We start from the raw sequence: 23,751 nt of genomic DNA, 5'->3' as shown, positions 1-23,751 counted from the left end.
ACAGGGGAGTGCGATGCCTACCTGAACCCTGCCAGACAACGGAACATGATAAGGCCAATTCGTGGAAGCTTTAGGAAAATATCTGACGTTATGATACACTGTTTACAATCTATAGGTACGTGGGGAAAAGCAGATCACAGAACCAGAATCAGGAAGGATAGATGCCAAGACCAGCGCCCAGATCTCTGGACTATGTCTAGGTTTTACCTTCTTCCTTTGGCTTGTCTTTAGGTAATAAGGCTTATACAACAAATTCATCTAACAAGCACGAAGCAAGAAAAATGTATTTGGTAAACAAGGGGTATGCTGCCTGCTCAGGGGTCAGGGGAGGCTCCCGGGGAGGCAGGAAGAAGAATGGTCCGGTTTCGCCAAGGAATCAAACTGCGGAGGGGAGGTTCCAGGCGGAGAGAATGGCGCCGACAAGCCCACAACAGACTGCAAGGACAACCATCAGGTGGGGAGCCGTAATTCAGGCTGGAAAACAGGGACAGACCCCATCACCCATGGCCACTTGAGTAAAGAGCCAGATTTTGGTCTCGCTGGCATTGGAGGTTGGTATCCCTCGGGGCCCTGACCCATCGCCCCTCCACATCAACTGTGAGGCCACATCGGCCTGGGAAGAACTGGTTTCCATCGCTGGTTGACAAGATGAGCAGGGCTGCAGTTCCAGATGGGTTGGAAGCTTCTAGCTCTCAGCTCCAAGCCAGCCGGTGCTACGGCGTGGAGCCACGCAGGCGCACTGGAACCAGTCCTAGCCCATCCAGCAGGCATCGAACCTGTGGCCCCACGTCAGAAGGGGGCCAACTGCCTTATGAGGGCAGGGGCTGCTGTCTCAGCTACTCTGTTCCTGACAGAGCCTGGTGTGAACAGGCCCAGGGCCCCACCGCCTGAAGGTAGACCCAGCCACTGGAGGGACAGCTGCCACCGAACGCGGAGTCTGGGTGTCGGGAGGAAATTAAAACAAATGACCCTGCCGCATTTTTTATTATCCATTCATAAAAAATACAAGAGCGAGATGGGAGAAAAATAGGTCACATCAATGAGATTTACAGTGACTTAGAAATCTAAACATCACCCGGAGGTCTTTGGACTCCATCTGGCTTCTGAAGGCCAGGTCTGCCTGACCCAGAAAGGGAAGAGGGAGTCAGCCCTCCGCAGAGCAGAGCGGGGTGAGGTTATCATCTGCCCACCCATGACACAATGGCACATTCATCCTCACGGCCCAAGTGTCTCCAGGCCATATGACTGCTGACCCCACAGGGAAACTTATCAGCCACCCACCTAGAATGACCCACAGATGCATCTACTCTCCACGCGGCAGGCACACTCCCAGTCATGCCACACCTTGGCTTCTCCCCTCCAATGGCATCCAAGACCCTGCACTATTACCTGGCCCCAAAAGACTCCCAGCCCCATTCTACACCCTCACGTCCCTGCTCTCCGGGTACCTACAGCCAGTCTTCCAACGTTCTGTATCACTCCTGCTTCCCCAGGGCCTTTGCATACACTCTTCTCTCTGTCTGCAGCACACTGCTCTGTAAACTTTAGCCACTGTCTCTTCCTCATTCAAGATCCAGGGACAAGACCCTTAGATGCCCTGCATATAGAGAAAAGTATGCTCTACACTTGCCTGATCCAAAAGAAGTAGAACAAAACACAGTACATTGTTAAATAAGAGTAATTAAGTCTCCACAAAATTTTTATTGATTCATTGATCTGTGCAACCTCTAACGCTTTTTTTTTAATACCTTAAATCAAAATTTTGCAGTAGAACTTCTTTCTCTGGTGGGAGTGGCCCTGCCTTATCGTTACCCTGAAGCACTAACTTGGATGCAATACAGTTCAGATCTCAGCCCCAATTTCACCACCTCCAGGAAGCTCTCCATGATATCTAATCACTACCAGCCCCAGCACAAAGACCAGACACAGACCAGACACCTCTCAGCATTTTCACAGCACCACGTACCTTCCCCTACAAGCCCTTACCGCAACTGTGATTTCCCCACCATCTGTATGAGTCTCCAAGCACACCATCAGCTCCTCAATAGGAACAATGCCCACCTTGGTCACCATCATGCCTTGCCTAGACAGAGCACGTGCTCAAGAAAGAGCTGTTGAGCAAATAAATAGAAGAGTAACAGCACGGATAAATCAGGGAGAGTGACTCACATCACAAACACGATCATGGAGGAGCCACCATGGAGTTCCTGGGATGAGCCAATGCCCCCTAGGGAACAGAATGGTTATTCTTCCAGCAAACATTCACAGGACACCTACCATGTGCCAGACCTCGAGGACACAAGGATGAACGAGACAGAACTTCTCCTCCAGCCTTTCTGCCCAGAAGAGACAGATACATCCAAACTCCGCGAGAAAAGGGAGCCTCAAAGTGCTGGGTGGGGGGGAGCTAAGGAAACAGAGATGAACTTCAGAATGGTCCCTCACCTCCGTGTCCCATGTCCCCATGCTAACGCTCGGGTCAAGGTGGTGCTGTCTTCAGCGGTGGCCTGCTGCGGGATAGAGCAGAGGCACACGATGGGGCTTTTCCTTGAAGAACACAGGATTATTAGGACTTGCGTTCCCCTCCGTGCCCAGCATGCTATGTTCTTTAACACAACACGCGTTGATCAAGCTTCTACTCTATGCCTGGCACGGTGCCAGATTCTAGGGATGTGGAGACCAGGCCATGGTCCCTGCCTTCAACAAGGACCGTGTCGGGCTCGATGGCTCTCAACCACGTGCGACAACAGCTCCCTTCGGGCCTTTTTTTTTTTTTTTTTAAAGTGCTACAATAATCAGAGAGGTTGCTACTGGCATCTAGTGGGCAAGACCAGGGGTGCCGACTGTCCTGCAAAGCAAGGGACCGTCCCTCAGAATGATGAATTATCCTACTCAAATACCACCCCAAGGTTGGAAATTCTAGCACAAATCTATCAGCTGTGAGCAAACCAACAAATTCTCCCTTGACTTGGATACAACTGTTGGAGGCCCGTGTGCCAATAGAGGGCAAAGTCAAAGAATTTATAATCCCCCAAAGTGAGATCTGCCAGATGGGTCCAGCTTTGGCCCCTAGAAAAACCCCAGCTCCCACCAAAACGCTCCTTTCCCCTCGTCCCAGGTCCTCCCTGCTTCCACGGTTTGCTTCATGATCCCAGAGTCCTTACTACTACACCTGGGGTCCAGGAATCTGCAGTATCTGCGTCCTAAGAGCTGGTAGCAAACGCAGAACCTTGCTCCTCCCCACGCCCCAGACCTGCCAAATTAGAATCTGCATTTCCACAAGCTCCCAAGTGATCCACACGCACTGAACAGTTAGAAAGCACTGCCGGAGGCTATCCCAGGACTGCCTGCCTCGCACTCTCTGTTCACAAACCCTCCTGGCGCAGAGCTGGAGAGGCAGCTTCTTCCACCTCTGTCCTCTCCATCCCCGCCCCCTTCCACGTTTCTTGCATCCTCAGTGAGAGAAGCCATAGAACCTTCCTGGACAACACACCAGGTGTCACGGGACAGGTGGGCAGCTCTTTTCTCCCTACTCAGCTCAAAGGAGGGAAAACAAGAGAGGGACTTTGCCCCCGGAACCACCCAAACACATGTCAGTCTTAAGAACACAACTGGGGAAGATTCACATTCACGCCCCAGATAAGTCAAGGGGTGACGTGTCAGTGCAAGGGCACTCTTTTTGTTGTTCTTAAGGGGCTTGCTGGCCCTGCGAGGACCCAGAATGAGTATAAAATGAGGGCCAAAATGCCTTCTTCCTCGGAACCACACCAACACCTGTGCTCCTATCCCCAGGCTGAACTGGGGAATGTTCTGGAATTTTGATCCAAGACTCATTTCATGCCTACTCTCCCAGGTCGACTCTAAGTTCCCAGAGGCGGCATCTGACTCCCTTTTGGAGATACTTCAAACCACTGATCTAGGCACAGTATCTGATACCCAATAAGTACTGGGGTTGTAGTTGAAGGACTGAGTGGGATGGAAGGGATGGGGTTGGATGAGAAGGGACAGGACAGGACAGAACATATGGAAGAGAACAGAATGCAAGAAAGTTTGAGCCCACCAATGCCCCTTTCTTGCTATCAGCCATGGAAAAAGTGCTCCTATAGGGAGACATGTACAAGAATGTTCACTACAGGGGTGCCTGGGTGGCTCAGTGGGTTAAAGCCTCTGCCTTCAGCTCAGGTCATGATGTCAGGGTCGTGGGATCGAGCCCCGCATCGGGCTCTCTGCTCAGCGGGGAGCCTGCTTCCTCCTCTCTCTCTCTGTCTGCTTCTCTGTCTGCTTGTGATCTCTGTCTGTCAAATAGATAAATAAATAAAATCTTAAAAAAAAAAAAAAGAATGTTCACTACAGCCAACAGTTAGAAACAACCTAAATGCCCATCACCAGGGGACCAGCTACATAAAACATTGGACATCCATGGTATACACCGCCACGCAGCAGTTAATAAAGAATAAGGGAGAAATATATACCAACGTGCAAAACTCTCCAATCCATAGTATTGTGGGGGGGGGGGATCCCATTGCGGAATGATAGATCCAATAGAGTATCATTTGTTGTGTTTTTTTTTTTTTAATATTTTATTTATGTATTTGAGAGAGAGAGTGAGAGTGAGAGAGAGCGTGAGAGGGGAGAAGGTCAGAGGGAGAAACAGACTCCCTGTGGAGCTGGGAGCCTGATGTGGGACTCGATCCTGGGACTCTGGGATCATGACCGGAGCCGAAGGCAGTGGCGTAACCAACTGAGCCACCCAGGCGCCCCTGTTTTGTTTTTTTTTTTTTAATAAAAAATCAATATGCCCTTGTTTCTATGGATACACACACGCCATACTTCATCTAATCTAAAACCCCACAGGTTGTAAAAGACACTACTAGTTTGCACACCACTAAAAAGGAAAAAAAAAAAAAAAAAAACCTGTCAAACCATGACCAGCCACAGGATTCATCTTGACGACAGAGACGTTTAAGTGTGTCTTAGAATCTGTGCAGCGCGGTATTATGCAAATATGGAGTAGAAGGTCTTCAAGCACGCCGGCCAGACTAGGGACTGCAAATTTACGAGGGATGGGGAGGAGGGCAGGACGAGGATTTTAGCCTTATCTGCATCTGAAACTTTCCGGGATGGAATACATCTATGTGTTTGTGCTATTTAATAATTTCTATACATGTTTTTTTAAATAAAGAGCGAGGAAAGGCTCCTCCGCCCCTCGCTGAAAGGTGAGGATGCCGAGCGCGCTAGACGAGTCCATGAGTCACCGCAGAGACGGGGACTTTCCAGGGTGCTGGGCCAGGGTGGGGCCCGGGCGGGTGGGCGAGCGGGACGCGCCAAGCCTCTTCTCTGGGAAGAGGAGAGAAGGAAGCGCTTCCGAATGTCCAGTGGGGACGCGTCATGGAAAACAAGACACAACAGGAAGGGAATTTGATTTGGGGAAACAATTCGCAGTCGACTCACAGACTCACACAAGGCTACTTGGGGGGCCCGGGTTTGCCCCCCGAAACGGCTCCTTCATCTACCCTTGCTGCTCTCCGCAGAAGCTGTCTGGAAAGTCATAATGCCATCCTGAATGCATCACTCACAAGGGATCTCCTTGGACTCAAGCTTCTAATTCCGCCTTAATATCCAATTCTGTGTGTCAGGGAGAGCTGAACCTCGGCCTGCAGCAGCCGCGTCACCTTGCCCTGCGCACAAATAAAAATAGCTTTGGTGCTCAGAGCACAGGTTCCCTGGCCTTATCCTCTGGGGGTCCCCGGAGCGGCGCAGCCAGCGAATGGAAACCACGCGCAGTATAAATACATAATGAACAAAGAGGCTCCTCGGAAGCATCCTTGACCTTCCTGCTTTCCTTGACTTCTCCCCTGCCATTGTCCCCAGTGAAGCCATAAATGGAATGACACCGTTGAGGGGGGTGACGGCCACAGAGTGACTTCCTTGCCAATTTCTCCAGTAGTTAAGCAGTAAATGGTGTTAATCGGAACGAGAGACTATTCCATTCTCCACGTATGCAAATAACCAAGTTTAGGCAGCTCAGGCCGTGATTTCAACAGCTCTACCTGCCAAGAGCCGGGGCCTCGTGGCGGACAGGTCCGCTCCTCTGTTCCCCTAATCTGTGCCCTGATGGCACAAGACTGAGTCACAGTCTAGTACCATGTGCAGGGGAAAGAGAAAACCAACAGCCAAAAAGCCCCAGGGCAGCCTGACAGAGCCCCACGCTCCAAGACAAACACATGGTCCCAACGCCCCCAAACAAATCCACACAGGAAAACTTCTTTTATAAACTGGGGTTGAGGGGCACCTGGGTGGCTCAGTGGGTTAATGCCTCTGCCTTCGGCTTAGGTCATGATCCCAGGGTCCTGGGATCGAGCCCCGCATCGGGCTCTCTGCTCAGAGGAGAGCCTGCTTCCTGCTCTCTCTCTGCCTGCCTCTTTGCCTACTTGTGATCTCTGCCCGGCAAATAAATAAATAAAATCTTAAAAAAAAAAAAAAAAAAAAAAACAGGGTTCATCTCCAAAAGTTGGCTTCTCAGCAGCACCCAAGCCAGCTCCAGGGGCAGGGGTGATGCAGGGGGCGTTGGTCACCGGCCCCTCCAGACCCACCCTCCTCCCTTCTTCTCCCTGCCCTGTACCCCACCGAAGCTGATAGGCTCCTCTGCTCTGGGGCTCCTGTTAGGTTCAGCCCATGGTTCCGGCAGAGACTGGAGGGTAGGAGAGGGCAGAGTGGGGTTTTTATTCTCCCGGCACGGTCCCTGGCTTGTCACAGGTTGCCTGTCACCAGGGAGCTCTGCGACGGTGGCAGCCTCCTCCAAGTTCCAGCCAAAGCCCTCCCTCTGCCTCATTAGGCTCTCCAACATCGCCAGGATGTCCCCAAAATGCTCCCCATCCCTGTTGGCCTACCTTCGACCTACCCACCTCCGTAAAGGGCCCCTTATTAAATGCTTTTCAATTACCTCATTTGAAAGTACCATCTGTTTTCTGCTGGGACCCTGACTAACGGGGTATCTTTTAAACAATTTTTAAGTAAATGTGTCGACACAAGGTGTTTGCAAAGATGGTGATAAAAAGCCGTTAGAGGATGCAGTGTAAAATATGTCATCAGTGAGAGTGACAGGAAATTTAAAAAAAAAAAAAAAATCAGTGGTGAGGCAAGTGGCCCGTGGCAAAGGTGGTCAGCGGGCAAAGCCTCCTTAGGTACCCATGCCTCGTCCTCCTCTTCCGCCCCAGGCCCTTCCCTCTGTGACTCAGCACTTCTCCCTGCAGCTCTGCCACCCCTTCCTCGGGGAAACAAACCACCCTGGCTGGACCCCCCAAGATGCAGACTGTCCACTAGGGCTCCTCAAATCCCATCCAAGGGACCTTACAGTCCTCCCGTGCTCCCTGTGTGCATCCCAGGTCTTGTTATGCATTTGTCCATCTACCTCTGCATTAACCCACACCGCCCCCCCCCCCCGCCCGCCAGGACAAAAGCTTCTGGAGGGCAGAGTCCTGCTAATCCCTAACACCTTACTGGGGTTTGGCACACAGTAGGCACTTCATAAAAAACTAGAAGTCCAGCATGCAAAACATCCCTATCCCCTGGAAGAGCGGCGCACAAACTCTGGTTTGTTTTACGGTCTTGGGAAGCAAGTGGGAAGTTTCTGAGGCAGAAAGGAAGGTGTGCAGGAGGTGTGGTGGCGTGATGACATTGGAGAGGAAGTGAGGCTCCTCTCCAGACCACGGGAGACTGTCCCCAAGAATCCCTGGGCCTTAGCCACGCACAGGAATGACAAGTGGAACGACCTGGTACCACCCGCATCACTTCCCACAAATCATTCGATAGTTATTTCCTGAGCACCTACTGTGCGCTGAGCCCCGTGGTAGGCCAGAGATAGATCCAGACACGCGAAAGACAGAGCACAACACTGTTCTCAAGAGGGTCACCTTCTAATAGCAAAGCCCAGAAAGCAAATCAAAAAGCAAATGTCAAATAAAAAGAACCGCCAGAAAGGACATCAAAGGGGATGATGCGGTAGACGGTGAAGAAGAACAACCCTGGCTGAGGAGCGGGACCGTCAAAGAGGGCCTCCCTGTGCAGGGGACACTGCAGCTAAGTCCCACGAGGAAGCAAAGGAGCGATCCTTGTGAAAACCTGAAAGAGCATCCAGGTGGAGAGGAGAGGTGGAACAAAGGCCCTGGGGCAGGAATAAGCAATCTCAAGGGGAAGAACAGGTAGAGGCCAGGAGAGGCAGGCTCGGGTCCGTGAAATGGATTCATTCTGAGTGCACCAGGAGAGGGGCAGAGTCGGGCTGAAGCTGCCCTGGGAACAGATGCTGGGAAGCAGCTGGAAGGCCACAGACAGATGCCAACCGTCTCTCCTCCCCGGACCCCCGCCCCCCCCCCAGCCCTCAGATACCTCCGTGCCACTTCCTCACCACTCAGCCTCTACCAGCCCTCCAAGGGGACAGACCTGCTCCAGGAGATCTGGCCTTGTCACCCTCTGCCACTTGGCACTGCTGACACAAACAGCCAATCACATGGCCAGGCGGAGACTTCCGGCATCCAGGGTGGCGGGGTAGGGGAGGCTCCCCGGGGTGTGTGTGCTCCCCGCACCTGCCCAGCTGCCCCACAGCCCCAGTCCTCCCAGATGCCCCTTTCCCCAGAGCAATGATGTCATTCCCGACGGCAGCCAAATTCTAGCCAGTCAACTCCAAAATAAAACTGTTTAACACAAAATGAAGCATTTTATAATCCCCTGTACATTTTTTCCCCCGAGCTGGCACACACAGTGTTTAAAAACACTGCCAAAACACTCAACCAATAGTTCAGCTTGATTTTAGACCAGTGCCAGAGTTAAATTTCAGATTTCCTTGCTCTTTGCCACTCCGGAAACCGCGCCCCCCCCCAACCCGCACCCCCGGCCCCTCCCCCTCCCCCACCAAGCCTTTGCCACAGCATCGCAAGCAGTTGATGACTCCCTCTCTAAGACCAGGCCAGGCCAATCCCCTGCTGGCTGTACTCCTTGAACCACACGCCCCAGCCAGCAGGAGATAAATTTGGTTGATTTCTCATTTTGTTTGGGGATGTTCTTTATTTTCCTGAGTTTAGGGTGTCATTTAAGGGTTGCCAATCACAGATATCTCGAGGTTTGGAGGAACCCCTCTCTCAGTTAATCTTGGTGCTCTAGGGACAGAACCGAGACCCATTCAAGGGGCCACAGGGACACTCACTCTGGCCCACATATAAAGAGCACCTTTATATGATGCCCGTGTTCCCCTTGGCTCCCCGCTGCTTTGAACAGAGCTCCCACCGTTCAGCCCTGTGCATCCATAAATTCTATCTGGAAGTGATAGGAAAGCTATCAGCCACCGGATCGCCATCAGAGGCAGCTGACCACTGTATGGGCAGGACTGGCCATGCTCACTGCCCCCCAACCCCCGCAAGTCAGGTCATCTACTCTGGACTCTGGTTAAATGGCATAAGCTCCTTCCCTCTCTGGGCTGATGCAGCATGACAGCATTCACCATCCCCCCGTCGCCCCGTTCTTCTGCTAGCAGCACCCTGATTTCCTCTGGGGAACATCTCTGGGTCTGCCACTTGGAGCACTCCCTTCTGCCTGAGCCAAAAGCCAAAACAGCTTCCATTCATCAGAGCCAGGAGACAAAGGAAGACCAGGTTCCCAGGCCTTTGCCAGGGTCCCTGGATCTAGCCGCACCTGAAGCTAGGCTAGTGCTGACTACGTCTGCCTTTTCTAGTTACCTGAGCCACTAAATTCCCCTACTCGACTGAGGCAAATTAGGGCTGAGTTTCCTGACACCAACCACCGAGAAGCCAAACTTCCCAAACTGCAAGCATGGCTTTGAGGACCACCCCCCTCTCCATCTTCCCCCAAGCCCCTCCTAGCCCTGGTCTCTCCAACAACATGTAGAACTGAGCTCTTGCCTCCCCGTCCTACTTCTGCTGACACAGCCTCCAAGCACACTAACCGTTTTGGCAGGGAACCCGCTACTTGTTTCCCCCGCTCACACCGCTCACACGGGCCTTGGCCGGCACTCAGCTACACCGCAGAGGGAACCGGCCGGTTCTTTAGAACAAAATAACTACATAGGGGTCAGTTTAGGAATCTTGTGGCCAAAGCCAGCGAGGGGCTAGGTGCTCCAGAAGGCTGGAAAGCACTGCCCCTTTCATTCATGACTCTATCTCCTGTGCCTGAAATAGTTCCCAGCTCATAGTAGGTGCTGTAAAAAGTGACCCTATGAATGAATGAATACATACCAGGGGGTGCTGTGGTTCTACAGAACACATTTTTCTTCTGAGCAGTAGTTAATTTTGTTCTTTTGGGCGCGGGGAGTTGTAGCCTAGGCAAGGGACACAGGAAAAGACCATTGATAGCTTTCAGCTCTAATAAAGGACTCTTGGAGAACAATACTTTCTAGTTGCCCCTTGGACCCCCAAAACCAGGTCAGGATCCAGCTGGAGGTTATTCCGGTCTTCACTGACAGGCATTTTCTCCAAGCTTTTCAAGCCTCAAATTGGAGGAAACCAAGATTGAGTACTTGGGAAACACAACTGTCAGGTCTTTACGCCCAACTGATTGAGGAACTCACACGCACCTCTAGGAGAAAGCACCAGGGCTTCTCCAAAGGGCTCTGGTCCCTGTATCCTGACCATCAGTGACAGCGGTGTCAGGCAGGAGCAAGGAGGGCTGGACTAACGGAACTGCAGTCTTGACGGGAAGGGGATTGACCTGAGTGCACATAACGGACCTTGGGTTTGCTCAGTGATGCTGAGATTTGGGGAGTATAGACATATCCATCAGGGGAAAACACTTCTTACTGAAATACCAATAGAATAAAGAAAAACATCTTGGTATTGCCATTTTGGAATGCTTTATCTGCCTCCTCCTTCCCCTTGAAGCTGATGGTGGGTGATATGACTTGGGGTCACCCTGGGTTTCTCAGGAACCTGCATCGCAGACTGATTTTGTAGCTTCCCCCCACACACACTATCTGGGCACCTGAGCCACTCAAGCCTCAAGGCCAGACCCCCCCGATGGCTGCCCGGCCTCTCTCCAGCCTGGGCCCAAGGCTGGACACGATGTCCCGGAGCCCCAGCAGCCAGGGGATGCCTCCAGGACATGACTTGCTTCTCCCAGAACTCTGCCCCCAAAGGGTCAGGATCAGGGAAGGGAGGGCGGGCCAGCTTCTGTGGGACCCCCCCCCAAGGGAGGGGCACAACTTCCAGGAAGTTTATAAGAATTCAAGTGCCCTAGTCACTCTTCCGCAAGAAGCAAACAAAGAAAACGTCCAGTCCAGATGATGTGAGGTTTGTGGGTCCAGCCCCTGTCCCCTGTCCATCCTGGGAGCTGCACTGCCTCCTAGATATTACTAGCCATCTCCTGGGGAAAGGGGGGGTTGCACCCACTAAGCCACCACCTCCCTGTGACACCTTAGACAAGTCCTAAGTCCTACCTCACTGAAGAGCCTGACCCAGTCCAGGCTTTCAGACCGCCTAAGGGCACTCTACATTGACCAGCTTTATGCACCAGCTATGTTGAGAATAAGGGTTTGAGAATAGGGTTAGAAGGTGCTGAACTAGGTGATCTTTCAGGAAACTGCCCCCCTAAATTCTGAGATGAGATCGCTAGATCCCATCAAGAACAAAGTGAATGGACTTGACCATCGGAGCTGGGCTATCTGGCATTAGAATCAACGATTATACTCCTCCAAGTTTGCCCACACGTCCCTCCTTCCTCCTACAGAAGACATCCTAAAGACATCTAATGCTATCTGGCATTAGAATCAACGATTATGGGCGCCTGGGTGGCTCAGTGGGTTAAGCCGCTGCCTTCGGCTCAGGTCATGATCTCAGGATCCTGGGATCGAGTCCCGCATCGGGCTCTCTGCTCAGGGGGGAGCCTGCTTCCTCCTCTCGCTCTCTCTCTCTGCCTGCCTCTCCATCTACTTGTGATCTCTCTCTGTCAAATAAATAAATAAAATCTTTAATTTAAAAAAAAAAATCGACGATTATACTCCTCCAAGCTTGCCCACATGTCCCTCCTTCCTCCTACAGAAGACATCCCCAATTCTCAGTCCCAGGGGTCTAGATAGAGGTGGCTCCGACTCCCACCAGCCCGAGTCTATACAGGGCTGTCTCCCCCACCCAGCCTCAGGGACGCTCTCAGGGATAAGCCTTGGTCCTGGCTGCTTGCTCCTCTACGAGTCAACCTGAGGACTTCTGTCCTGGCAATCGGAAAGAGGCTGCTCTTTCTCTGAGGAAGCAGGGACGGGGTGGTCCTAGAGGCAGCACCGCTGCCACTGAACACCTGGGTATGGGGTTTGTAGAGACAATCTTGAAGTGTGTCCTTGAAGGGTCATGCTTGAAGCTAGCCTTACTTCTCAGTTCCCTGAGCCAATGAATCTGCTTTTTTTTTTTTTTTTGGCTTCTCAGCTGGAGTTGAGTATACAGTTGAGTATACAGACAGCACGTTAATTGAGGACTTACTATGTGCCAGGCAACCCAAAGGATCAACTTCACTTTCTAGCTAGATTATACATTCCTTGTTAATAAAAACTCTGTGTCTCTGTCTCACAAACACACACACACACACACACACACACACACACACACATAGCCCCAGACTCACAGAAGGTATGGTATCACAACCTCCTGGCATGACATCTACCTTCTAGAAACTTCCAAGCTGGACAGCAGACTGGACCCAGAAATACACACGCAACCAGCCTGAACACCAGCTTGGGGTTTGTCTTTTCCTCCCAGGACCTTGAGGTCCCGCTGGGTGTACATCCTGGTCCTAACAACAGGAAACCAGCGGAAGGTTCGGCTGCTGCCAGGGAAGGAGAGGAAACCAGGATCCAGAGTGGGCCAGTCCCAGGCCAATCCCTTTCACTGTCCCAAGGCCTTTCCAGGGTCTCTTCCCTGAGGCTCATCCCAGAGGGTGTTTGCAGCAGACGCCTTCCCCATGTCAGCCACCACACCTGAATTCCACTCTGGTCCACCCCCAGAAACAAAAAAATCCACCCTTGGGCGCATCGAGGTAATCAGGCTAGCTGGGTGGCATAGTAGGAGAAGATCCTCCCCACTTTGGAGAGCACTTAGAAGCCTCAGAATACACCCATGGACATACTGCTTCCCGTGGAAACCAAGAGACGTGTGGATTCTTCCCACCTTGACCCCTGCCTTCTATATTGTTAGATGTGGTGTCCGATTTCTGGAGAGACCTACAGGCCCCACAAGGTGATAGCAGCGTTTGCTCCACATAATCAAGGCAAGGGGGACATATTCTATACCCCTGCGGGCCTCCCAGGAGGCAAAGAATGATGCCAGCCCCTAAAACCAACTCCCCTCCACAGGTGTGCCAGGAGCCAGGACCAAAGGCTCGAGCCCAGAGAAAACCACGGCCCCATGCACCTCCTAGCAGGAGACTCGGAGGGCAGGGAACAGGCAATTTAGGGAAGGTTCTGGTCTCACCATGGGCCAGGCAGACCCAGACTGGCCGGTTGCTCGCCATGCCCGTCTGCTTTCCTCCAAAATGGCAGCGCAGACGCAGGCCAGCACAGAAAGTCGGCACCCTCTCAGAGAGGTGTGGGCACGACGTCTATGTTCATGGGAGCCCCTTTTATTTATTTACTTTCTTTATTATTTACTTATTTATTTTTGAGACACAGAGAGAGAGCAAGAGCACACACAAGGGGGGTGGAGGGAGGGGCAGAGGGAGAGAGAGAATCCCCAGCAGACGTCCTGGCACAGGGCTCGATCTCATGACCCTGAGATCACTCACAACCTGAGCCAAACCTGAGAGTCAGATGCTGAACCGACTGCACCCTCCAGGTGTGCCAGGAAGCATCTTTTAAAGGCCCTGGGAAAGCCTCCTTTAAACAGGCAAGGGGCTGGCTCAGTTGGTTAAGTAGCTGCCTTCAGCTCGAGTCATGATTCCAGGGTGCTCGGATCAAGTTCCGCATCGGGCTCCTTGCTCAGCATGGAACCTGTTTCTCCCTCTGCCTCTGCCTGCCACTCTGCCTGCTTGTGTGCTCTCTCTCTCTGATAAATAAATTTCAAAAAATGTTTAAAACTCTATAAAAGATGTAAAAAATAAATAGGCCACCTAGGACTCAGCAACTTACAAGTCATGGAATGCTTTTGGGATGTGAATACCTTCTCCACTGTGTTACCTTTCGTGGAAATAAACAGTTCCTCCATCCCCAGCACCCAGAAGAGATCCTACACACAGTACATGCTCGGTACTTGCTCGAAGAGTAGATCGTCTCTTTCTTCTGTAACTCCCTCTGCTGATGATGCACGAATTGAAGACCTACTGTGTCCAGGCATGGTTCATGGAGCCTTTCTTTTTACAACCTCACACCTAAGAACCCTTTACCCATGGCATTGCCACAGGCTGCCTTATGGTTCAAAGCTCTTGCCCCACAGAGGCTGCGACCTCCCTGGGGACAAGATCCGCAAACTCTTCTTGAACACCTACTACGTGTTCTAGCGATCGGCCAAGGCCATCCTGGGGACAGAGAGGAGAACAAGACCCCACGTCTTGGCATCTAGGCTATAGGTCCTTACCAGCACAATGGCTGGTGAACATGTTGGTCTTTGCCCACCTGGTAGGTTAAAAATGGTGGGTAGTTTCTTGCGGGCTAAATTACCAGTTCTCGGGGCACCTGAGTGACTCTTAATTTTGGCTCCGGTCATGAACTCAGGGTTGTGAGATGGAGCCCCACACTATTGGGTTCTGCCTGGGGTCTGCTTGAGATCCTCTCTCCCCCTGCGTCTGCCCCTTCCCCCACTCCCAGTCGGCCACCCCCTCTCTCACTCTCGAGTTCTCTCGAGCTCTCAAATGAATAAATACATCTTTAAAAAAAAATGTATGGTTCTCTTCTCTTAAAGAAGGTTTCTTCCTAAATGTGTAATTTACTAATACATCATAATTTACTAATATATCATTTTCCGGTTCCACTTCTGTACTTTGTGCGTGGGAGATATTCAAAATATCTGAAGATCAGAGGGGCAGCCACCGTTCTGAGAAGGGGCTGGCCTCAGGCAGCCCAGACTTCGGCCTGCTTTCCTGTCGATTTATTGGTTCTTTTCTTAGCATTGGTGGGAGTTTCTTACACATTAAGGAAAACTATTTTTTGCCCATGATACGTGTCTTTGGTTTGATTTATCACGGTATTGGCTATGCAGAAATGTTCTGTTTTTATGTGGCCGAATATTTGACTTTTGTTTTATGGCTTCTGGGTTTACAGTTATATTTAGAAAAGGCTTCCCCACTCTGATCCTCTCATATTCTTTAAAAGCCCACTTTTGTTTTCCTTTAGTCTTTTCAAGTCTTCTTTTCCTGTTTAGATTTCTGATCCATTTGGGATTTGTCTGGGCTTTTGGAGGAGAGGGATCCGACTTCCATTCCCTGGGATGGCTCCACCCCACCCCAATCCCGATGACTGAGTGACCCACCTGTCCTCCGCCGACATACACTGACACCTCTCCTACACTGCATTTCCAGTTCCGTTCACATCCCTTTTCCGCTTTCTTTTCCTGGCCTTCATCTCTCCCACACCACTCAGATTCCTACGGCTTCAGAACGTGTTCTAAAATCTGGCCTGGTGACCAATCCTTCCCATCGCTCCTCTCAGTCAGGCTCTCCCTTCCACTCCCCGATGTCTCTCCTTCCTAACGAACTGCAGAATCAGCTCGTCCATTTCTAAACCAATCCCACTGTTAACTTTCACGGGCTAACCTAAAGTTAACAGGTTCACCGAGGGGAAACTGACCTATTTACGATATTGAATCTTTCCACCCAAGAAGAAGGTCTGCCTCCTCGTTTATTAGGGAAGTCTTTTGTGTCCCTCCGTACCTGATATTGCTGGCTGGTTTGTCCTCTCCAAACATTTGAATGTGGCTTCCCGGGTCTGTTGCCTGGTCTTTATACCTTCCGTGACTGCCGTGAGCAGGAGCCTTCCTTGCTCCGTGTTTTCTAGCTGGATGCTGTTTGCATGCAGGAAAGCTCTTGATGTGGGGGGATTAATTGTGCTCAAGCCCCCAGGCCTTTTGCACTGCGAGACGCCGGCTGACACCAAGGTGCCATGCACGCTCCCCGTGGGCAGAAGGAGCTCACGCCCTGCACCTGTGCACTTGGCAGTGCACTGCCCTGCGGCTGCCCGTGCCGACTCCGCTCTGCCCAAATGAAACCAGTACGAGGGGTGCCCCAAGCAATGAGGCAAGGACCGCCCCCACTCATGCTGTCGGAGCAAGAAAGGGCCTGAGCCGGCGCACAAAGGCAAGATCCCGCCAGCCGGTGGACAGGAACAAGGCTGGCAAAGATGCCAGCCTTCACGCAGCCCCAGCCCCATAATTAGGGCCCACAGGTCACTCTGGCCACAGCTGAACAAACCAGGGTGTAATTAACTTTCCACCCAGCTTTTTACACAGCAGCGTTTCACCTTCGCCAGAAAAGGCGGGTCTGCCTTTCCGAAGGGGCTGGGGAAACACGCCTCGGTCCCAGTCCTCAGGAAGTGGGGGCAGCCAAAGGGGGAGCAGCAAAATTAACCCACAGGGAGCATATTCTTTTGCTGTTGCTATTTGAACAAATCCCTCTCCATCTCCATCTTTTTTTTTTTTCTTTCTTTCTTTCTTTCTTTCTTTCTTTCTTTCTTTTTTTTTTTTTAAGTTGAGCATTCAAAAAAGCCATGTCTGTCTGGAATTTAGGTGGAAATCATTCACTGTCCCCAGTCTATGTTCTCTGGGTGAGCTGTTCAGACCTCGAATCTTAGCTCAAGCTCTGTAACCTTCACCAAGATCCCCTAACTCTCTGAACCTCAGCTGCCTGATGTGTAAAATGGGGATGAATGGTGAAAAACAGATTCTCCCAGCTGGGACCACTAGGAGGACTAGGTGGCCTCATTCCTTCATCCAACAAGCATGTATTAAGCACCACTGTGTGCCAGGCACTGGGCTAGGGCATAAGAGGGAACAAAACAGACATGGTTCTTGTCCTCATAAAGCTCAAAGTAGTGGGGGAGACCAGCGATGAACAAATTAAAAGTTATCGCTCAGGGTGCCTGGGTGGCTCAGTCGGTTATTGTCTCCCTTCAGCTCAGGTCATGATCTCAGGGTTCTGAGATCTAGCCCTGAATCAGACTCTCTGCTCAGTGCCCAGTCTGTTTCTCCATCTCTCCCTGCCCCTCCCCACCACTCATTCACTCTCTCTCTCAAATAAATAAATAACATCTTAAAAAAAAAAAACAAAAAACTATTGCAGAATAACCACAGAATCTGACCCATGCCATGCACTGTGTTGGAGGTGGGGCTGTGGGGAGAGCAATCAGGGAGGCTGCGGCCCACACGTGGAGCCCTGGGGGCTGGCATGGACCCCGTGTACTTCAAGGATGCCTCTGTGCTCAGTGAGGAGCCTGGTCTGCTTCGGAGATCCCCCAATGGTGCCTGGAGGAAGAAACCAATGCTTGGCTTCAACCTGGTCCTAAAGACAATTACAGTCTACAGAGCAAGTGCCTAGACGAGCCCAGAGTTAGAAACCTCAGTTTTTCTAAAGAGACTCCATCTGCCTCTCCCTACCAATGATGAAAACCCTAATCACACCCGTGGTGCCTTTAGCAAAGAGGCTGGGGATCTCCAAAAGCTTGTCAGGTGCTCCAGCCCTAGGGACCTCTCAGGTTCCACGACTGGCACAGTGCGCACCCCTGCTGACAGCCCAGTCCTGACAGGATGAGGAGCGTCCCTACTCGAGTGAGATGTAAAACATTACAACAGCACAGACCCAGCACCCAAATGTCCTCGGGCAGTCAGCCTCATTAATTTGGGCCAAAGCAGCAGTCAATCTAAATCACAGAGTCTCCTTAAAAGGTAGTCTTCATACCAGAAAGCCATAAAACATTCCCCCTGAATCCAGACGGAAGGTCCACAGCTGACCTGCTTCAATGAGCACATAAAAAATTGGAATCAGCCCCTGGGTGAATCAAACCTCTCATACCTGTTTCCGTGGGGCCCCGGGAAGTTCCCAGAGATAGTTTCTAAAGCAATTGAAGTCCTCTGGGTTTCTAGAAGATGATGAAAAACACCCCCTGCCACCGCTTATAGGGTCCACACGTGCTTGGCCGACACTTCACAAACTGGGTCAACGTAAACTTAGCTCACTCCCTGTTCTGACATCGTCCCAGTGAGCGGGGCCCCCAGTAAGGGGGACTTTCTAGCATCAGTTCAGAGAGCCACCAGACGCTCTGGCCATTTCCTCATCCAGGGCCCACAAATGAGGCTCCGTGAGGCACAGACAAGCTCATCACAGGCATCAAGTCAGCCTCTGTCCAGGCTGTGGTAGAACTCCTCATCTCCCGGCGGATGGGTCTAAATTGCTTATTTTTGTAGTGTGTGGACACAAGACCAGCCACCCGAGCTTTACCTGCTTGCGGGCTGCTATCTTAAAAAAAGAGGGCTCCCCCTCCCACCCAAAAATGGGATAATGGAGAAGATCACATCGCAGCCTGGGAATCCATTCAGAAAACGTTCAGCAACAAACACAGAATGCAGAATGGCATGGGCCCCCCCCACACCAGACCCGCAAATATGGCCCCCGGGGGGCCGGGTCTGGAGGAGAACAAGGAGGAATCAGCTCCAGGGATGTGAGCAGCCACAGAGCCGATGGCTCTTGGCTTATCTCATTTCGTGTCCTCAGGATGCCACATTTGATGCCCTGTGGGTTTAAGGCTGGTTTCTCCTCAGATGCGAATGAGAGACAGCGATGCAGAAAGACAGAGAGAGAGAGAAAGAGGGAGAAAGGAAGAGGTCTGGGTTCTGAAGTCCACGATTCGACAGCCTCTCCTGGCCCCAGCAGAGCCACTCCTGAGAAGGGACAGAGGAGAGAAGGGGCCTTCCCAAGCTCCAGAATCTCCTCAAGGGAAGGTTCTTGAGTGCCGAGCTCCGGGGGCCTGTCCTCCCTCTGCACGCCACCAATGCCATCCTGGCAGGAAGTGCCCCAACCCATGGGGAGCTTCCCACCACCTCAGAAAATCTCCAAACCTCAGCAACTCTCCCAGATTCTGACGAAACCAGGCACTGCCCCACCCCCACCACCACGGCCACAGAAAGACAGAAAGAACCAAGAGGTCACGCTGCTAAAGCAATTCTTTAAAAGAACCACATTCAAGATGGTGCCCCACAAACACACCCCACCTCCCCAGGACACACCTGCTTGGTGAGGAGATGTCTCCACATTCGGGCAGTGACTGCTCCCAGCAGGGAATGACTGAGGATGAGTGTTGCTCACATCCAAGGCCTAATTCCGATTCCCGCAGGCGCAGACAGTAGGACTGACAGGTGGCGCTGCCCTCAGGCCCCAAATTCTCAAAAGCGGAGAGGGCCCCTGCCTTCCCTCCAAAAAAGACTTGTTTGTTCCCTCAGAAACATCTGCTGAGTGCCCAGAGCCCGCCCAGCCTTGGCAGAGTGTGGTCCTCTCTGAAATGGCCTTTGTCAGGCTGTTTAGGGTCCATCTTTCCTTCCAGGGGGACACAGTGTCCACACTGCCCACCTGCCCCATCCCTAGTCCAGCGGCTGGATGACCAACGGTGAGCCTCCAGCAGCCCCCGAGCCTGGCCCGGGAGGACTGCTATTGCATTTTTGTGCCAGTTCCAAGTTTTTAAAGCAAAAGTCAATTATCACACATCCCAATATACAGCCCAATATATAGAAGACTTTTTAATGTGGACAGCTCTGACTGGAGTGGGTATCAGAGCCCCCTCAGACAGGCCCCAATGCCCACCCCAATAGTTCCAGAAACATCTCTGGGGACACAGTGGGAAACCACGGCAGATCAGAGAGTATGCAGGAGAGTATGCTTTGAATAACACACACACAATTCCCAGGGGTTTATCCTGTCACTGGGTAATCCTTAGAACCTAAGACCTGAGGGAAAATCACTCCTGACATTCTTCTTCCATGTCAGGGAGACTCTCCCAGACTGGGTCACACCTTTCCTGGGCGGTAATGAATTTCTCAGGGATGCTATTAGGCAAGGTCGTTTCCCATACTCTTAAGGAATTTGTGACTCCCTTCTGATGTCCCAGGGCTTAGGGATTCCTGGCTTCCATGTCCCCATGGAGGTCATTAGTGGGGTCCTACTAGGAAGCAGGGGAGAGTCCGTGGCTGAAGGCCCCTCAGACAGAGCCATCATGATGTCAACCAGGCTGCAGCAATGGAGAGAAGAGAAAGCCACTGGGAAAAGAAGCCTGCCCAGGATTGAAGCACAATCAGTGACCACTTCCAGCAAAGAACCCCGATATTCAGGGACGCCTGGGTGGCTCAGTTGGTTAAGCAGCTGCCTTCGGCTCAGGTCATGATCCCAGCGTCCTGGGATCGAGTCCCACATCGGGCTCCTTGCTCCGCAGGGAGCCTGCTTCTCCCTCTGACTCTGCCTTCCACTCTGTCTGCCTGTGCTCTCTCTCGCTCGCTCTCTCTCTGACAAATTAATAAATAAAATCTTTAAAAAAAAAATAAAAAAAATAAATAAATAAATAAAAATTTAAAAAAAAAAAAAAAGAACCCCGATATTCAGCCTTGAAGCCTCACGTTGGCCCTTCACCACCCGGAAACACCACCATTCTCGAAAGTGTGGAGAGAGAAAAAAGGATCTCCCTGGTTCTGAAGAACTGAGTGGTGCTGGCCATGGGGCCTCACTGCGAGAGCCATGGAGACTCAACACAGCATCACTTCACAGGGGTTCCTGAGGGGCCCTGGGATGGTGCTAGGAGAGCCCCAAGTGTTCCTTCACACTTCAAAAATAAAGAGTATTTTCTAACCCTTAATTAGAAGATCAATTCATTGATTGTGTTTTCAAGTCAGGAACAATATTTCATTCCCTTATCATTGATACCAACCTCAGTTCTGGGCTACATCAAGAAAGACACAAGCCATCTACTGTTTCCTCAAGCAGGATGAGCATATACAGCCCGGGGTCCTAGAGAGGTCCTGGCTCGGCCACCAAATCCCTAGGTGACCTCGGTCAATCACCGCCCCCTCTCATGCCTCAGTATTTCCCCTCAGGAAATGGGGGGCCTCAAAAGCCAACCCCATATATCCTCCAATTCTGCTCCTACGCTTCTAAGTTGGCCATCACCTCTGACTGTGGTTGAAATAGCACAAATTCCAAATGACTGAGGTTTGGTCTGCTGAGCCCCCCAAAAGTCCAAAACTGTAAGAATCCTCTTGGGTCCACTGTTTTTGGTTATCTGTTTCCTCCAGAGGCTGAGAATAGGGAGTTTTGTCTCACCAAGGCTGTGCAGGTACAGCCGTCACTAGAGGGAGAGTCATAGTTCCCCAAACACTTGGCTTTCAAACTTCTAAAAAGGCATGTAAGATAGAAGAAGCTAGAGTTTTGAGCCCCAACCTGCTTCCTAGCAGCAATGCCCCCCCCAAAATAGGAGACAGGTTCCCTTTGGAATACTGTCTAAGATTTTAGTTCCTCTCCCCACAACCCAGCATCCAAAGCCTTGCAACCAAAGACACAGTGGAGAGGGATGTCGGACCACAGATGTTCTGGACTCCCAGCTCAGGGCCTGAAACTATGTCAGCCCCCTCCCCCTGTAAGCATGGCTGCCACACCCAAGGCAATACAAAGGCCCCCATTCTCCCACTCCATCCACACCACAGGATCCAGACACACACACACACATGTCTCATGACGCCTTAAATCGCCCCCATAAAAATATGGCTGTGGGCCCTTTCTCTGAGGCTTCCAGGTCACAGGAAACAGGGCCACAGTCAGGTCTGGCAGAGGAGCTCCGAGCCACCTCTTCTCCTCAGAAATGCAGATGGCTGAGCACAGGACTGGAACCACGTCCCTTTCTGGAGGGGCTCTTGTCAGCCTTTGAAATTCCCCCCGTCCCATCCAAGCTCGGCCTCGGAGCTCCCTCCTTCACGCGGCTTTCCACACTTAAGCTACTTAACTTTGCACTAACAACCTCTTAATTGCTGGGTTTCCAAAAGGCCTTGCAGAAATCCAGGGTGCAGACCCTACTTGCTTCGGGCTCACACTCTAGAGATGGCAGATTGGGGGGAGGAACGACCGGGCTCCTCCCCCGACTCCCTGCCTGCCAGAAAGCTGTTGCTTTTATTTTTAATTTTATTTAAAAGGCGGATACAGGGTACCCAAGACACCACAATAAAATGACATTAACTGTAAAATTACATTATTAATTCTTTAATCTCACTTGAGGCTTCAAGCTGTTGCTATGTCCAATTATCCGTATAACCACCTGTCAGAATCCCGGCGCTATTTAACATTACCTCCAGGACAGCGGTGGGCCCGGTGGTCCGTCAGGTCTGCCAGACACTCGAAGTCCTGCTGACAGTGATCGCAGGTGTAAATTGACTCATCCTCCATGTCTTCATCGTCCTCATTTCTCTCCTCTTGACTTGTCACGCTGTTCCTGTCTTCCAGCGCACGGCTGGCTTTCCGATCACACTCCGGCTCTCCTTCCAGGCCTCCTGCCAACAGGAAGAATACAGTCCATGTCAGCCGACAGGGTCTTGGGAAAGCGTTTTAAAAGAATCGCCCGGCATTTATTAAGATACATTTAATTACTCTACCTCCCAGGGTCCATTATTCTTGACACCTCTCAGTATATTAATATATGGGGTTTTTTTGTAGCGTGCAGTGCCATAATTCTCAACTAGATTCTTTAATTCTTGGTGCAAATCTTCTAGGGGGATTTCCTGTCATCTTCCCCCTTCGCATGGATGCTGGGGGTCGTGACCCATCACGGAGGTGAAAATGCCTTCGCATTCTGTCTCCTGAAAACCCAATTCTCTTACACGCTTCTCCAGAGCCTCCATCCGCTGCTCCTAAAGCACCTAAACATTTCGTTTCCCCCCCAGAGTCTTGCAATTTAAGAGCAAGGGAGATCTCCTAGCCAAGTTCCCCAGCCACACGGCTAGCCTCCCAGGGTGGTGATGTCGGCTCAGTTCTTTGCAAAGATGTCCTGATCCTGGAATCAAGGAAATACATGCGTTTGTAAAACCACAGACAGTCAAATCCCAAACTCAACTGCCCCTGAGCCCTCACTCATGCCCTGGGATAAGTCTAGATGGTGAGAACCAGCTTTGGAATCATCCGACCAATTTCTGTAAAATAAATTACCTATTCTGTGCTTAGCACTATGCAGACAAGTGGCCAAACTGTACGGGAAAATGAGTTCATGACCATAAGGATGCCTTATGTTTCATGTAGTGTTCCACACGCTTCCTCAAAGCCTCAATTACATATGCATAGCCCCCTCTCCCAGGCTTGCACATCCCAGAGCTAAGTGGGGCTCACACAGTAATGTAGTCCTGCCCCTGCCCACAGAGCTAGGGCAGCCTTGTTATTCCCATTTCATAGGTGAGGCACCTGACACCCAAGCAGGGGGATCCAATATCCAGAGCACCCAAAAGACATTTAACTCGACATCCTAACTCCTGTCCACTGCCTTTCCCTGCACAGCTGGGAAACAGAGCACAGCCTCAATCTGAGAGATTAATAGGGCACATCAAGAAGTTGTAAATCAAAGTGCAAAAAAATCATGGTAAATAAAACACAGAGACGATATCAGTAATCCCAATAAATGTCAGTGGATTAAACTTCTTCATTAAAGTACAGAGACTTGAACTGGGAAATCCACGGTATGTCCTGGAAAACAATCTACCCATCCAGAAACCAGCACTGAGGTGAACCCAAGAAAGAAATCTCTATTAAGTGGAAGAACCTCGTTGC

The 23,751-nt window shown here is 51.3% G+C and overlaps 1 protein-coding gene across 2 annotated transcripts in view; it reads right to left on the bottom strand.

Moving 5' to 3' along the window:
- ZNF423 (zinc finger protein 423) overlaps nucleotides 1-23,751 on the bottom strand; it is a 334,053-nt gene that overhangs the window by 199,659 nt on the left and 110,643 nt on the right. For both annotated transcript variants that reach the window (XM_082711334.1, XM_082711335.1), the window contains exon 3: nucleotides 22,287-22,487. In XM_082711334.1, coding sequence (XP_082567460.1) covers nucleotides 22,287-22,487 — 201 coding nt within the window. The remainder of the gene's footprint in view (nucleotides 1-22,286; nucleotides 22,488-23,751) is intronic.

Source organism: Mustela nivalis (assembly GCF_964662115.1).
Source record: "Mustela nivalis genome assembly, chromosome: 18".
In the NCBI taxonomy this organism is placed as follows: Eukaryota; Metazoa; Chordata; class Mammalia; order Carnivora; family Mustelidae; genus Mustela; species Mustela nivalis.
The sequence above is the reverse complement of the archived record's forward strand: the minus strand, read 5'-3'. Positions and strand labels throughout refer to the sequence as shown.